Below are 17,820 nucleotides of genomic sequence, written 5' to 3'. Positions count from 1 at the left end.
TACCCGGGGCAGACTGGGTCGGGCCTATAGGTCCCTGATGTAAATATATTCAATTTAACAGCCGGCAACTTGTAAATAATCTTTTAACTGGCCCTAGGGAGATTAGCCAATTCTTACTTTTTGAACTCTCCAAATCTTAAGTGACACCCCCCCCCCTCTCCTACTCCCCCAAAACTGGATTTAAATGATTTGCCAATCGGGAAGATGGCCAGGATTGACAATATTAAAACAAAACAAAGAATAATAAACAAGTTTATAATTTTTTTTGTTTACACTATAGTTAGATATTTAAAGGATCTGACTATATTTAAATGGCCTCTTTTTATTTCCTCAGTTCCGCAAATAAACACCTTAATTTTAATAAAGAAGAGCCAATATAAATAAGGATAAATAAATAACAAATATCGAGATAAAAATGAAAAACTAGACAAAAAAAAATGTAAAACATATTAGATTTTTAAATTATATTAGAATAAAATCACTTTCGTATAAAAAAATATTTATTTTTTAAAAAAAAGAAGATTTTTAAAGGGTTTGACATTGAGACATGAACAGCAAATAAAAAAAATTACAGTAAAGATGCCAAGGACTCTAACACTAACACTGCGCAGGTGTACCAATCTTTTAGGGTCTAGTTTTGTAGGAAACTCTCAAGAGAAATCAAGATTTTTAGCCAAAAATAATGCGATCTTAGACCCCATGGGTGTGTCCTGTTTTGCCAAAACTTGAGGCTTAGGTAAATTTTATTGGCTAAAAAAAAAATGGTTCAGACTTTTTTTCCTTACAGGGCACTGAATTTTTGAGGCTAAGCTGTTATATTCCTTAAAAAAAATATAAAGATCTAAGGCAATTTTCCGGAGTCAACTTCAAATTGGCAGGGAAAAAAATAAAACGAAGCGATACATAAAATGATTCCCACAAATTCATATAATTTTTTTTTTTCTAGGACAATAAAATTTTTCTTTCATCCGTTTTCCTTCCTTCCTTTTAAAATACGAGGAATTTTAAATAGTATAAATTATAAAAATATTTCCAATTTTTATTTAAAACTTAATTTCCGTTTTCATTGTAAAATGTTCTAGCTTTTGGTGTTCATGCATATATAATCATATCCTGATAAAAGTTCTAGCTTTTGGTGTTCATGCATATATAATCATGTCCTGATATAAAGTTTTAGATCAGATGTTCAAGCGTATAATCGTATCCTGATTTACGGTGAATTCAAATATAATTTCAAAAAGTAAAAAAAAAAAAATTATTTCAAACTCCAAAAAATTATGATGCCAGCTAGATCCTTTTCCAATATCCATTCGGGAACTAGGAATATTATTTTGTCACAAGATGCACAATTTAAAAAAAAAATCTTTTATACATAATAACATCCAATCATTAGAATATGGTCAGCCAAAAAAAAACGTGCAATAAATAATAAATTCATAATTTTTTTTATATTTTGTTAAATATATTATTATTATTAATATAATATAGATTATAGTTTTAGTTAGTGAAAGGGGGTAGGGGGGGAGGGGTAGTGGCGATTTTTTAAAACGGCCACAATATTTAAACCCAAAAAATTAAGCGAGCTTCAAAGTTTCGTTAATGGCCAGCCATTCTACTATCTAGGAAATCTCCAAGTTTGCTTAATATTTTTGGCTAAAATATCGGGTTTCTCCTATGGATTTTAAATCCAGATAAATATTGGTCCCATCGAGAATCGAGCAAAATAGGATTTAAAAAAAATGGTGGTAGTGATTGGCGTAGTACGAAATATCGACCAATAGAAATCAAGCAGCTTTAACCTGAAAAGTAAACTTCTAAAGGTGTTGTTAAACACAGATTTTGATAAAATTATAAGTGCTCTAAATTTTAGAAATGTCCGCACTCCAAGTGTTGCGAAGATTGATAAATATCTCGATAATTTGAGTGTACCAATGCATACAATAACCTCTTGACTGACGATGCAATGCATTTGTAATAATATGAAAGCGTCGTTGAATGCGAATCAGCTGGAACCGCCATTTTGGTAACCCACAAAGTAATTATTCTCATCTTAAAAACTATACTATTAAATTGATAACTTGCTTCCTTATTATCTCGATGATCAGGCAATTCTTTAATAAAGTTTGCGTCAGCCATATAGGTATTAATTGGCCTCTCGTATAAAATTTTTAATAATGATATGAGTAATCAAAATGACATCCGCCGCTGTTTTCATTGATGTCCACTTTTAATGAATGCAACGTCTATCTAGGAATTATTATATGTCTTTGGAGTTTACCAAGAAAAGTCCACACAAATCAAATTTAACAAATTGATTATTCCTACTAAAAATATTGATTCCTACTAAAAATAATGAGTATTTTCATTTATACAGATTAATGATAAATTTTTTCAATTTTATAACATTTAAATCAATTATTGTATGAGTAGAAATTTTAAGATGATGTGTGATCTTGATATACTGACAGCGGTGACAAATGGTAAATTTATTTTTAGCAATTTTGATGATTTTTAAGAGCTATTCTTTTCTCATAATGAGCACACTAATTTCATATAAATTAAATTCTCGAATGAATCTATACGACCATGGGAATGTGTGATAGACACATTTAAATTTAAAGCTGAATTAGCCTTATATATAAACTTAACTGAATCAAAAGAGCAGGTAATTAGGCTAATAATAGCTAACATAGATATTAGTGTTGTTAAATGGCTGGTTTTGAGCCGATTTTGAAAAAAAGGGTTAATTAAATATTTCATCCAGAAAAAGTATTAGGCAAGCTCTGAAGATTTTTCTCATAGAATGGCACAAGGGTTTGGATATCTATTAAGGAAATATGGAGACTTAGGCAATATTTTTCCGGCTAAAATATTTGAGTTAGACGTTTTTAAAAATCGGCCCAAGACGAGCCGTTTAACAAACCAATAAGATATAAATGTTCGGGAACAGCATATTCTATAGAAGATTTTTTTTAAAACTCTTCTCTTTCTCTCTCTCTTTTCTCTTCACTTTAAGGCGCCATATATATTTCATTTTTGGTCTTAATTTTTATAACAATTTATTTACGTATTTGAAAATTAAAATACGTTCAATAGCAAAAAAAAAATTAATATAAATTTTTATCTTTATAAAAGTAGAGTAAAAAAGTAGCTAATAGCCCGCTACATTTTTTGTACCAGCGCGTTACTTTCAATAGTATCGTTTCCAATCACACTGATAGATATCCCATCAAATTTCCTTTTTTTCTGTGATAATCGTTATTGTTAAAATATAAAATGATTTATTGGTTTTGATTTTGACATTTACTTGTAATTTTAAAATAATATTTGATATCAAATTTCAAATAACAAGGTGGAATCAAATAAAAAGTAAAATTTACAAATAATAAATAAATAATTAAATAAAAGGTTAGATGAGAAATTTAAATTTATCCTTTTTAAATAATTAGCTAAGAAACTTTCGACAAAATTTAGAATTATAATGTTTCATCTTAGTATAAACTTATTAAAAAAAAGGTTTAAAGAACGGGGACCTGAAAAGACCCTTTCGGTCCGGAATGACGTTGAACTAATCTAGGAGTTCCAATTATGCTGTTCATTGGGTTCGGGTCACTACAGGGAATTTCGCAATGCTAACACCCTCATCAGGTGGTGGAATGTAATAATATTGATATTTAATGGTATATCTGAGTAATTACTTGTGATATGAAGTCTTCAGTAGTTTCATTAAATTTATCGGAATATAATTTCGTTTTAATTTTGGTTAAGTTGAGTTGTATATTCATAATATAAAAATATAAAACTATTTGTAAAAGGTCGTGGATGTTAGAATACTGAAAGGCTAGCCTGTCAGCCCGACCGGGCCGGGTGGCGACAGCGTCTATAATGAAACGTGAACCAGCCACGTGTCTCGATAAATATTGATGCGATATAATTCCTTCCTGCAGGGTTTCGGAACCGTTTCCGGTTCAAAAATTTGGTTGGCCATTTTGAGACCACAGACTAAAGGGTGACCGATATGGGCAACCCATCGATCACGGGTTAACATGGGACCGAGGTGGGTTCGGACCCCTTTCTTAGAAAACAGGTTTTAGATTAAGTTCACGTTATCAAAATTACCGCCAAATGGAGTGATCCAGGACCCTGAAAAAATATGCCCGGTACGGTCCTACCCGACCGAGCAGTGCCCAAACGGGCTTCTTCTCCGGCTGGGCCCATTTTTTTAAAAAAAAATAATGTTCAGACTGGGTGGGGCCTTGGAATTTATTTTAAATATATCTAAAATTTATCAATTTTAGGTTAAAATTTTTAATTTAAAATAGAAACTAGACGTCATACGACACATATCTTTTATTTTGGGTAATTATAATTTTTTAAAAGAATTAATTTCTATATTTAAATAAATACGGGCCGGGCCGTAAAATTATTTTAAAAATTTCGGGTTCGGGCCGGATAACGTTTTTAGAATACTTCGGGCCGGATAACGTTTTTAAAATACTTCGGGCCGGATAACGTTTTTAAAATACTTCGGGCCGGGCCGGGTTTGAAAAATTAAGCCCGATGGAGATGACTAATCACGCTTTTAATAATGAATTTTAAAAATAAAATATTTTTTTCCATATTCTAAATGGTTCAATTAATTACTTTTTTGAAAAAATAAGACCAAGGACGTTGCATAAAGATTATAAATTATTCTGAATAAAAATAAATAGGAAAATTAAATTTAAAACTTTGTATTATATATATACTAAAGTGGGATTTAATCTGGTAAAATCAAATTTTTTGGGCTGACGATATTATAAGTTTAATAAAAGTGGGATATATTCTTCTCTTCTCTTCTCTTCTCTTCTCTTCTCTTCTCTTCTCTTCTCTTCTCTTCTCTTCTCTTCTCTTCTCTTCTCTTCTCTTCTCTCTCTCTTCTCTTCTCTTCTCTTCTCTTCTCTTCTCTTCTCTTTCTCTTTCTCTTCTTTTCGTTTCTTTCTTCATATGCCGCACATGCGCATTTAGGTTTTCTTTCCCCATTCGAGTATTGGAAGAAAAGCAGACGAGAAGAATATAATAAAATTAATCTAATGAATAAGTCAAATTTTTTTTTAAAGTAAATTTATAAGGTTATGTAAGGAATATTTAAAATTTTAACTCCTTTATAGTATGGGTTTTTTGAAATATCTCATTTTTCCATTCAACCATGTTTATAGAATGCCCACCTACAAGGGATATTATGCTTTTTTTTAAAAAACAAATAAAAAACAGCTGAAAAAACATCTAAAATAACAGGACAAAAAAGAAAGCATGGGTCAATTTAACATAAAATGAACGAATAATAAAATGATTTTGATAAATGAAAAACTTCCAAAAAAAAATATTGGTAAATTATGATGATTGTGACATTTGAAAAATTAACCAATAAATTTGATAGATTTTAGATAATTTTTATAAAGGAAAATTGTTTTTAAAATAACAGAAGAAAAAAAAACAACTTTGTTTTTTTCCTCATTAAAAGAACTGTTTTTTTTATCATATCTAATATACCTATATACCCTCTAGGTTTTAAGCAATTTTATCGCGAAGTTTTGGAGAAAACTTTAATTTATTAATATATAAGAAGTGTATTGGAAAAAATCGATTCAAATTTTAGGGTATGTATAATTTCTGTCTACAAAAGTATTTAGCGCAACATATGATTTAAATTTCAAATATTACGCCATACTCTCCTAACGCGATCCAGATCACGCATAATTCTTAAATGGTCTATGAAACACTTACATATTAGCGTAATCAAGTGTAGAACGGAAAGCGATATACCATTCTCCTTAGAAAATTTTACAGTTTCTTTAAAATCCAGCCAATAGAATCACCCAATCAAATGTATTTGCTAGAAAGCAAAATAAAAGCCCCCCCCCCCACCTCCTTCCACACACTGGTCTATTTGAGCAACATAAAATAAGTTACCATTTTAAAAATTATGTTTTTTTTTTAAAAAAAATAAATAAAATTTAAAAAAATGATATTTACTTACTTCAATTCGACGTTTGAATTTTCGCGTAGACGGCATTGCTCAGGATTCAGGGAATTCTCCCTATGTTCGGATGGGAGAGATGATATACCATTTTTACTCCAAATTTTCTAAGAATATTTTTTTAGGGGAGAAATAAAATTTACCTCTGACTTTCAACCCCACCACGAGGGAGTTTGGAGGCAAAATAGAGAAATTAATGTATATACTATAGAACCAAATACCCGAAAGTTTGGCTTAGAAACCGTACCGGCCTTAAGATATCCGGGTGGGCATGGGAATAATTTTTGATTGGTCGATTTTTTTTTAAACTATAAATTTGAATTATATCAAATTAATCAGCTGGAAAATGTTGGATATTTTCAATTTTCCTTTTTGATACATAGCTTTTAAAAAAAAAACCAATCCTAGCTTAATTGACCTTTGCAGGATCTGGTTTTAATATTACGATACGAAATGAGTTATATACCATTTTGCCGAAAAATAACTGTTTTTTAAGATTGACCCTATTTTGACGAAAGGCGAGACATTTAACCACCAATGAGCGTGTTATACTTTGTAATTTATAGGGATTCAATAGTTACACCCTATATATAGATTTAACAACTAACCCCGCAACCCTTGCAGAGGAAGGAGGGGGGGGGCAATAAAATTTTACAAATACAGAGTCCTCAAATCATTGATAGGGGTCAATTGTTGTATACGCCTTTGACCTTATCTCCCAGACCAAGGAAGACCTTACAAGTCTTATTTGAATGAATTAGATGGTTGTTCAAATATAAAGGCTCACTGTTTTTTTTATGTACCAATATAATGAGGCTAAGGATTTTTAGATTTGATTTACTTTAATATATCATGTGAATTTACCCCCCCCCCCTCAAAAAAAAACATACCTTGAGCCAAGTTATTAAGATTTTAAAGAGAAATGATTGGGGAAAAAATATAAATAAGAAATTACGATTTTCGAGTGAAAGACGAACAGGAGACTTTAGAAATCAGGACAAATCTAAGATGCGGTATTAGAACTAGAATAGAATCAGGGAAAGGAATTAGAACCACGATTTGGGAAAATATTTACAGACGTTCGAACCATTCTATACTATGGATTTCCAAGAAAACTGGGTGGGGGGGTGGGGAGGGGTAGTTAAAAAAAAAGCTATTTCATGTATTATCTAACAGAAAATTAAAACGTTGGTTTGATTGATCGCTTAATTTGAATTTCTAACAATTTAGAAAAAATTTAACCAAAAGGAAAGCCCCAAGAATTAATCTTGAGATTGTATTCCAGGTTTGTCTTTTTTATATATTTACTCTTTAGAATTCTGAATAAGCGTCGACTTCTAGGAAGCAGCGCCCCCCCCCCCCCCATGGAAATATTCTAGAAAACATATCATATTTACCCATTATAAATATTCTAAAAATCAAATTTTCTTTAAAAAATTTGCAGCCTCCATCAGAAATTTTTGCGTCTCAAACAACATATATATTATGCTATTTTCTAGTCGTATGGTGTCCTTTTATTCAAACTAATAGTGACACTTTTCCCAAAATATAGTGTCCACCTCTCCTCAAAGCCTTAGAAAGAGGACACCATATGTTTGATAAAGGATAACACTATGAGGTGACTAAAATAAGAGCTATGTATATATGTATAAAATAAATTACACATGTTTTTTTTTGTTAGAATCGTCTAGAATTTTCAAGATGGATTCCGGTTTTGGTTCCTATAAATTTAGAATGTTTTCTAGGTTAGGTTTCGGGTTCCATCAATTGTTCCCTGTTTTAAAGATCTAAGGTAATTGTTGTTAAACTTTTGTGTAAAACGATGAACTCAAGATTTTAGTACAAAAAGTAAATTAATCAAGGCTTGGAGATTTTACCCAACTATGGCTGAAAAGGTAAGAACATCTATTGACGAAATTTCGAGACTAGTGGCTAACTTATAACAGGTTCAAGCGGTGCGTTAATTAGAAAATCGGACCAATGAATAGATATAATTTATTAATATATGGAATGTTATGATGAATAACGCTACGATAAAATTTGAGGAAAAAGGAATGGTACGATTGCGATGATAAAAATTAAAAATAGCAGATTTATTTTTTTTAAATTAAATATTTGTCATGAAGCAGAAGATTTTGTTATAAAGCAGAAGATATATATAATTTAATGCGCTATTTAAGAATCAGCTGTGGTTTCGATAGCGTTATATAACGTAACCCTTGAACATAACGCAAAATCTTGTCTTCGGCGTTTTTAAAAAAATCGGTTAACTCGAACCGTTAACAAAATTAGATTCTAGATCTCCGATTTTCGGTTAACATAAGGTCGCGGGTTTAAAACTTCGGTTACAAACCATATGTTTATCTTAACCTTAAAATGAACGACAAAAGTATCTTAAAAATTCCTTACGTTTATTTGGCTATAGTTCAGAATAAAAAATATATATAAATTTATTACCTTTTAAATATAAAAAAATTAAAACCTCACCTCCTTTTTCGTATTTTTTACAATCCTTTATATATATAAACATAATTGGCTATTACAAATTATTTTATAAGGTATATTTTATTTATTAAGCATCATAGTTCATTTAAAAAATGTTTTATTTTTTTTTTTACCTTTTTATTGATCCACGAAACATGTATAAATTTTTTTTAAAAATAAATTTTAAAATTAAAAAAATTAAATAGAATTTCGTTTATGTTCTATTTTTATTTTTTAATTTTCAAATTTATTATTACGGTAATAATGGGAAAAAGTAAAAACCTTTTCGTTATAAAATGAAGGATAGGTGAATTATCGTAAATTCAAGATTCTAGATAGATCCAAAAAATAAAATTTATTAAACTTATACAAACACTACATTTGCTATATAGTTGGGACCAAAAGGGGTTGACTCTCTTTTCAGTAGCGGAGCGCACCGGAAGTTCAAGTTTAGGGTAGTTAAAAAGCCCGATTAAGATTTTAGGCAAAATGATATTATGTGAGCCTCGAAATTAGGCAAAATGGACTTCCAAATCTTTCTGCCATCTATGAGCAAAATGGCTTACAAAATATCAGAGACCAGCAGGGGTATCCTTTAGCATGGCCCGGTCCGGAATTAGGGAAAAAAAATCGGTTTGTCCAGCTGAGGGTTTTATATTCCCAGGCGGAATCTGGGTTTTCTATATAAAAAAAAAAATTTTCGGCCCGGCCCAGATTTTTTTAATTCGGTCAGAGCCATAAAATTTTAAAAAAAATACCCTGTTCGGAAATTTACGGATAGATTTTCGTAATATGAAATCCATATATTATAACAAGGATAACCTTTTCGAATCATCCTATTTTCATTTGTCGTAAGAGGGGTGAATTTGAATCACAACACTTTCAATTCGACTGGTAGATGGTAATTCCCTTACCGAAAATATTTTGAATCAATAAAACAGCTTGAGCTCAAGCTTCATTACCCACCAAAAGTGGGGATTTAGGGATTAGAACTCCCAAAAGTCGTGATTTAGGGATTAGAACTCCCACCAATCTTGCTTTCATTGCCTTTATTTTGGCAGTCTACTTTCGAAACCCACAATCACGTCCCACACCTCACAAATGACTTTTCCTTAGATGATGCTATCCTGCTATAACAGACACGTGTTAACGATATCCCATCACCATAAATAGACAGAAGGATTGGGACAGGTCAATTGTAGCATGCTGCGTTGAAATTCATTTATCTAGCATACTCCCAACAGATGGTTCTCTCCTCAATTTCTTAATTAATGGATCCGGGCATAAGTTTTTGGAAGTCTTTCCTTTCAAAAATCTTCAACTCTAACTAACCAATAATGAGCTAACCCATTAGAATAGGAATCCACCTAAATTGTACAATAATCTTTCCTTACTTCTATTCTGTCGACAGAATTCTCATAGACTGCAAGGGAAGATACAGTTTACATTGCAGATCTTTCAAAGGACGCATCCTAAGGCAAACCTAATGCAATTTCTTGATCCAGCGAGCATTGAAATTCGCCTTAATACCCGCTATACTTGAATCACCAGGACTAAGGTCCTATGGAAATGGACTAACAGAAACACCCTGATCTTACCGAAACGGGGCCGATTTTCCGGTTTTTGACTATTCTTGTATAGATCTATTAGCTTTATCCAACCAAACTCCAAACCTACATGAACAAAAAAACAACATCCAATATCCAAATATTCGGAAATATCAGAAGATCACACTTTAACCCAAATAATATTCACTACCGTAACTTCCTTTGGTAAGCTTGCATTCTCCTTCTTCAAGGAACGGATTTAAGATTTCACATCCACAAGCATACCGGCGATAAGGCTTCTTCCTCAAGTCGGAGAACTGTCTACAGTTATTATTCTTAAAGCGAATTACCAAAGTTTCAATGGCAGTCTTCTCTCCAAAGACCTTGGCTAGATTCAATTTTTTATCTTCCTTAAAAATCTTTACATTTTTTACGCTTATATTTTTCACCTTTTTTTTATTATTTAATTTGGGAATTTATTTATTTCATTCTTTCTTTCATTTTTTTTTCGTATATAAATTTTTGTGTTTGACTTATAATATTATTTTGAATTACAAAAAAATTAGGATGTTTATCTCGTTTAATTACCTTAATTTTTTTGATAATTATAAATAATCTAGCGTGTTATTGTTCATAATTTATATAATATATATATTATATATTATAACTAAATGTTTTTCATTTTCGATAATCACACCTTTTAATTTTAAGTGTTGTTAAACGGCTCTAAGGAAAATATTGCCTGAGCGTTGAGATTTTGCCAATAGATGTTCAATCCTATGATGTGTGCCGCCTTCTAAGAAGCAAAATCTTTAGGGCTTGCATAGTATTTTTCTGGATAAAATATTGAGTTAGCCGTTTTTTAAAAATCGGCTCAAATTGAAGATAATAATTTAATATAAAAATGATTTTACTAGCTTTACTTTGACTATTTTTTTTTAGTTTGGTTAATCTGTTATACCAAAATTACACTAAATTATACCAAAATTACACTAAATTATGCAAAATTACACAAAATTATACCAAAATTACACTAACATTATATTTAATTACTATCTAAATTATCATTTTTAAAATAATTAATAAATTTAATGGAGAACTTAATTTTATATAATAAAATTTTTTTTTACTTTATATATCTCGGTGACCTGCAGAGGTGCCATTTGCAAATACCTGGTCCGGCCCGGTTTTTTTTTAAAATATAGATATATTCATTTTTGATTTTTATAGCTAATAATGGCGATTTCGAATATTTGGTTTTAAAATATACGGCCCGGCCCGGATATTTTTATTAAAATACGGCCCAGCCCGTGTACCCGGGCTGGACTTAGGGCCGGGCCTGCATGGGTCTAATATATATATAGAGCTATAATAATTAGCAACTTGTTCAATTTTTATGCTTTTATGGAACCCATAAAGAATAAAAAGACTGTAGTTCTAACAAATTGGAATAAAAAAAACGAGGGAATTAGAATAACCAAATTCTCACTTTGGGATTCTGAAATCCTCGGAGATTCCGTATCCCGTGTCACGTGTACGTATTTATAAAAGCCGGCATTACCCTAACCGAAATAACGACTCATCCAGAAATCTGACATGAGCATTTGGAAGCTCTCAATTTCAAAATCACTTTGCCAATTTTTTAAAACTAAAACAAAAATATGATTTTGAAGTAGGGTATGGCCGCGAGATTTTTGAATCTTTATCGTGAACTTTATTCATATATAAATACAGACAAAAATATCGTGTTAGAATTGTGCGGAATTAAAGGCCTCGTTTAAAGTAAGCGCGAATAGCTCAAGCGATTGCGATTGCGTTGTTGGTTATTAAATAGGTAAAATTTATAATGTATTATATTAGCGATGCGATTCATTTTCGTCGTGTAGCGCTTATAAAATTTTACATGAGAAAGAAAGAAAGAAAGAAAGAAAGAAAGAAAGAAAGAAAGAAAGAAAGAAAGAAAGAAAAAGAAAGAAAGAAAATAAGAAATAACAAAATCAAATTTAAAAATCGTTATTCGTTAAACGAGATTTAAAATTGAGAGATTTTGAATAGTCACGTGAAAGTTTCTGCGGACAAATGAAAAATTAAAATCGGAAACCGGTCCGTATTCAAATATCTTCTATTTTTCCCCCAGCTTGGCCCAATCAGACCTCTGGTCTATGGTTCCCCCTTTTTTTGCCAATTTTAGATAAGAATTGCATTATTTTTGAGCTAATTTTAAATAGAATTATCTTCTTCTTCTTCCCATTTTAGATAAGAATTCCCTCTATTTTTCGATAATGTTGAGAAATTTTCTTTTTATATAAAAATGAGCCCGATAAAGTTGAAAAAAAAGCTATCAATGACACTCATCATTACTATTTTAAAAGTAAAACATATGATTAATAAAAGGAAAGAAAAACTGGATGAACAAAAGCTCAAAATTTGATTATGTTTAAATTTGCAGGATAATAGTGCACACAAATTGAGCGTTTACTTTTTTGCCGTAACGTGACGCCTCCATTGTTTAAATTGAGGCTGCCATTTTTTTAAATTTTAATATCGTCGATTCAAAATTTTAAATATCTTTGAAAATTATATTATCGTCTGCTTTTTTAATTTCTTTAATTTCTAAAAATTCAAGGATTATTATAAGTAAGTTATTTTTTTTTATTACATTTTTATATAATGTTACAAAGCGAAGAAATGAAAAAAGTAATTATTTCCCATTAAAGGCAATTTATTAAGTAATATTTATACAATCTTTTATAATTTTTCTATCCTAAAATAATATTTTTTTTTATGACAATGTTGCAATTATATCCACTAAGAACTCGACTTATTGTAATAATAAATACAATATACTAGAGGAATAGGAATAGGGGTTATATATTTTTTGGCTAAATCCCCCAAACAAATATAAAACGTTTATAATATCAAATTTTATATATCGAGGTGTAATTTAAAGAGTAATAGAGTAAGAATAAAGATAACAATAAAAAAAAATGTTCCCACATTTTGAGCAATTGAAATACATTTTAATTATAAAATATTTTTGTATCAATAAAAAATTTTTTATGAAAATTATATAAAAACGTTAATATATTGTATATGGTTTTATTGTTATTAAAATTATGATAATATAACGAAAGATACCGTAATTCTTACTAGTGGAGTGGAGTTAAACGGCTAATATATCTCTAGACCTTTGTTCCTCGAGCTAAATCTTTAGGCTTGCATAACATTTTTCTAGATGTAATATTGAGTTGGCCCTTTTTTAAAAAATCGGCTCAAAGCGAACCGTTTAATAACACTAATTCTTAACCCTACCCATGATCATTATAGCATATCTTAAATTTGTTGTTTTTTAAAAAAAAAAACTCGTATTTTGTCAGCCAAAAATTTATTATTACTCCAGTTTATTAAAATAAATTCTAATTTGACCAAAATTATATATTATTTTTATAATTATAGGTAATTTATATTTTTTTTTTGGCAAAGAAAGACATTATAATTCAATTATTATCCTTTCAAAATAATATAAAAAATAACATTTATACATATTATATTTTATTTTAATCGAAACCGATAATGCGTTAAATAAATCCCGGCTAATTAAATTACATAACATTATGTTATAACATATAACATAACAATTTTTTTTTTTACAAGAGGATCTAAAGATTATACGTGAAAAGTTGTGTAAATTTACTCGAACGAAAAAGGAGAACAAAGAAAACGTACAACGTAATTTTTTTTTTTTTGCGAGGATAAATAAATCCAAAAAATTAGGCGACGAAATTTTTATTCGGGTTTCTTTCGCGCCATTTATACGCGGAAACAATGCACGCGATTAATATTAGAACTCCGTATCTACCCCAACCCAAAACTACTTGAAGTTGGGGCTGGGGCAAACTGAATCAATTTTTAAAATATTGATTTTCGGACCGGGACAAACCTATGGGGATAGATGGTCAATTTTTAAATCAATAAAGTGAGAAAATCCCCTCTCTCTCTTCTCCATGGTTCAAGACTACAAACAGCAAAATAAAATATATATATATCTATGTTTTCAAAATATCATCGAGGGTTGTTCCTAATACTCCCCTTATCCATCCATACCTTAGTCACATTATTCTTCAGTATTAATTTCTTGGTGAATAACTCAGCATTAATCGCATTTTTATAAAAATCTCTATTATCAAGATATTTTAACTCAAACAAATATTATCTTGTATATCTACGCCTTAGTATTTGCACAAAGGTGAGGAGAGGGGGGTGGGGTAGATGTAACTCTCGTTTTGGGAAAATATCTCATTTAGTTAATATATATTGGTTTGATTAATATCCAGCCAATCTATGTTTGTTTAACAACCGCTAAGCATCAATTTAAAATAAATTCTTTAACATTACGCCCAGGAGAGCCCGATAGAATACAACGGTTAATAATAGGCCCAAATTTATAATTATAATATACATTATATTCCAATAATTAGGATAATGTATGTACCCTAATTAAGTACATAATCTATGAAACGGATAAAGAATTTTTAATTTTTCTTTTTGCGTAAGCATATCGTATCGATTTTAAATAAAAATCAATAAATAATTATTCCAATAAATTTTCCGTATATAGACATTAAATGTCTATTACAAATTATCATAAACATCCGTTACCATGTATGAAGTTATAATCTCAAAAAAAGTCTTTTGACGTCATTAAAATTTTTGTTTGTTATTCTTTTATTAAAGTTAATAGAAATATCAATTTAGGACATGATTGTCCACTTGTAAATGGCATTTAAATAATAATTGGTAAAAACAAATTTAATAGGCATCGAATCAAGGAGATCATAAAATATGTCCTGGAGACAAAAACAATTTCAATAAAAAATTTTTAAAATGATTAGAAATATGGGGGGGGGGGCGAATTACTTAAACATATGACTAAAATATATATTAGGCCAGCCCCTTGTTGGCTTGATACTATTTCTCTAACCATCAGCTAACTGCTGGCGCTGGCTTGCTAAAGAAAAAAATGGTTCCTGAAAAATAGGTTTTCTCCGAGGAATAGAACGCATAAATCTGGCATAGTTGAGAATTAACTTAGCGACTTTCTCATACAAACTGGGAGGGTTTAGAATATTTTAAAAAATTAACGACCAAATTTTTAGTTAACCCCACTCATGTATCCGTAGCCAGCTACTATATCATTCTAACAATTAGTTAATTGCTGGTATTGACTAGGTTAAGAAGGGCGTACAAAAAAATGGATCCAACTTATAAACAAGAGCAGATGAACTAATTTAGCCTCTTACTCATAAAGCTCCTTGGGTATCTTTAAATCATTTAAAAAAATTTGATGATCAATTTGATTAAACCTTTTTTTTTATATATATAAAATGTTGATTTAATTACTTTAATCCTCAAATTTTTTTTCATAATTTAATAAATTTCCAAAATATCCATATCTCAGCAATAAAAATTTGAGTGGGACATAACAGTTAAAAAAAAGGGGGGTGAGTTAACCCAACCATCCGCGTTTATTTATTCTTTTCAACCTTACCAATCATTGAGCGTTAAAATTATTAATATTTTAATGGAATCCGCCAAGTCAAATCAGGAAAAGCGTAAATATGGATCAGTTAGGTTGCTGTTAGTTACCATAAATGGCATTGTTGAATCAATAATTATTCTATATATTTTGGGATAGACACTTGACACATATGATTTTAATACAATGTAAGTCTTCGAAAGAGCGTTTATGGTCTAGTCTGCGAGTTCGTGCATCGATAATCGCATAATTATGGATTCTGATCCAAAAAGAATCGAGCTTTTTCCTTCTTCTGAAACCAACTTGGTAAATGTATGTTGCGAGGAATGATATACCATCTCTTAGAATATAGATATATGTTAGCGTCCATGTGTTTTTTCCCGGCAATGTGTTATTTTTTCAACAATAAATCATTTTTTGAGCGTTTTTTTAAAAAATTATTAAATCTGATTTCACCGAAAATGTATGCCGTCATATTTGGAATACATACCCTAAAATTTTTCCATTAAATTTTAATTAATTAGTTTATATCGAAGGAAAATATAAATTTCGAACTTCAAATATCTGAATTTTAGTTTACCCTTCTTAGACCTCGTTTATTGTAAGCGGATGAGCTAAATTTTACCTATTATTTGCTTGCTTTACTTAAAAGTTTAGAATGAAATTTATAATTTTTTTTTGAAAGATTAAACATTTTTTTAAAAAAAATATCAAAATTGGGTAGTGTCAGGTAGTGATATGCATGGGCCAAATTTTTCAGGCCCGGCCCGTAAATTTTTTTAAAAAGTTTTACCGGCCACGAAGCCCGTTCCGGCCGAGCCGGGTTTGGGCCTACTTTTGAAGATCTCTAGTGTCCGGGATTCGTTTTTCGTTTGTTCAAAATAAATTTTTTTTTAAAAGCTCAACAAAAAGGATATTAATAAATCAAACATGATTATCATTTACTAAGAACATTTGTTAAATATAAGGTGCATATAAAAAAAAATATGGATAACAAAAAATGCGGTTTAGTTTTTTTTTTATAATATATATTTTATGATATCAATAATAAGTGAAAAAAAAAATAATCTAACTTGTTATTATAAAAAAAAACTCCAAGAAGGCTGACTGACTTTTAACATTTTCAATATTGCAAAATAAAAATTATTTCATCGTTGTTTGTTAATTATGCCTTCTATGGACAAGATATTTAAACATAAATTCATAAAATATTTTCAAAATTATCAAGATACATAGAATATTTTCTTGATGAATTTCTCTTTTTCGTAGCTAAATATGTGTGTCAATATTGACCGAAAGTTGTCACACAAAATAAAATTCGTCGAAAAAAAAGGGAAACAATGTTACAGTAAAATAAATTTTTGTGTAAAAATGTACATTTTCGATGTTTTATAAATTGTCAAATTATATGCAATAAAATGGCGTCCACTGCAGCCAATGACATTGATTATAACCGCCATAAATGTATGAGTCTATCAATGTTACTTGAATAGATCAGTGGCGGTTATATCAGAAATTATCGATGTTAGCCGTATTAATGTCATTCAATCAATCATTGCCCGTTATATTAGAATTATCGATGTTAGCCGGGAGTATATCCGGCAGCGTTTGAGTTTCTGTCTCATTCCTTTGAGCAAGACTATTGGTTTGGAGATCGGGTAAGGAAGGAATATCGGGGATAGGAGAGCGGGCCCTGGTTTGATTGATCAGATTCGACAATTCTTCGAGCTGGTGTGGGTTTAGTGTTTGGGTTATAGCTACGGCCACGTCTAAGGCGTCCTCTGAATTGGCAGATATGCTCCTGGAAATTCAAATAGAAGATCAAGCGCCATTAATTATAAAATTAAGAGCCGGAAAATATTTCACATTTGGCGGGAAAATTAAATAGTTCCCCAAATCCCCATAATAAATAAACTCATTTTTTTTTTTATATTTAAAAATCGTAGACTGACTTTTTCATGTCATCGATTATTTTCTGTTTCTTGAGCACGGCGATATTTTCGCGTATGATCGAAGAGTCACCCTTGAGCGAATCCAATTGGCGTTCGTACCAGTCTACCATGCTGGCGTTATCGTCCCAGAGATACGACTTATAATATAATAGGATTTGATTTTTTTTTAGTGTTTATAACCGGAAATAGAACTTTCGGAATCCGGTAAAATCATTTAAAAACCGGGGCTCCATTTTTTCCAAAAATAAAATGCAGGAACCAAAATTTTTTTTTTCTAGTTCG

The 17,820-nt window shown here is 30.3% G+C and overlaps 1 protein-coding gene and 1 long non-coding RNA gene across 2 annotated transcripts in view; one reads left to right on the top strand and one right to left on the bottom strand.

The window, feature by feature from the left end:
- Positions 1–595: 595 nt before the first annotated feature.
- LOC135927231 (uncharacterized) lies at positions 596–12,729 on the top strand. The gene is made up of 5 exons (XR_010572007.1): positions 596–736; positions 3,517–3,658; positions 3,816–4,087; positions 11,785–11,884; positions 12,445–12,729. It is a non-coding gene; the product is annotated as an uncharacterized LOC135927231 (long non-coding RNA).
- Positions 12,730–16,723: 3,994 nt separating this feature from the next.
- The window catches only part of LOC135927230 (acetyl-CoA carboxylase-like), a 47,188-nt gene continuing 46,091 nt past the window's right edge, over positions 16,724–17,820 (bottom strand). Inside the window, exons 50-51 of the mRNA XM_065463185.1 lie at positions 17,539–17,675; positions 16,724–17,387 (exon numbers count right to left, since the gene is read on the bottom strand). Of these exons, the coding sequence (XP_065319257.1) occupies positions 17,135–17,387; positions 17,539–17,675 (390 nt within the window). The 3' untranslated portion in view covers positions 16,724–17,134. The remainder of the gene's footprint in view (positions 17,388–17,538; positions 17,676–17,820) is intronic.

Source organism: Gordionus sp. m RMFG-2023, chromosome 3 (genome assembly GCF_954871325.1).
Source record: "Gordionus sp. m RMFG-2023 chromosome 3, tfGorSpeb1-WG-v2, whole genome shotgun sequence".
Classification (NCBI taxonomy): Eukaryota; Metazoa; Nematomorpha; class Gordioida; order Chordodea; family Parachordodidae; genus Gordionus; species Gordionus sp. m RMFG-2023.
Note: the sequence above shows the minus strand (reverse complement) of the source record. Positions and strands in the feature narration are given on the sequence as shown.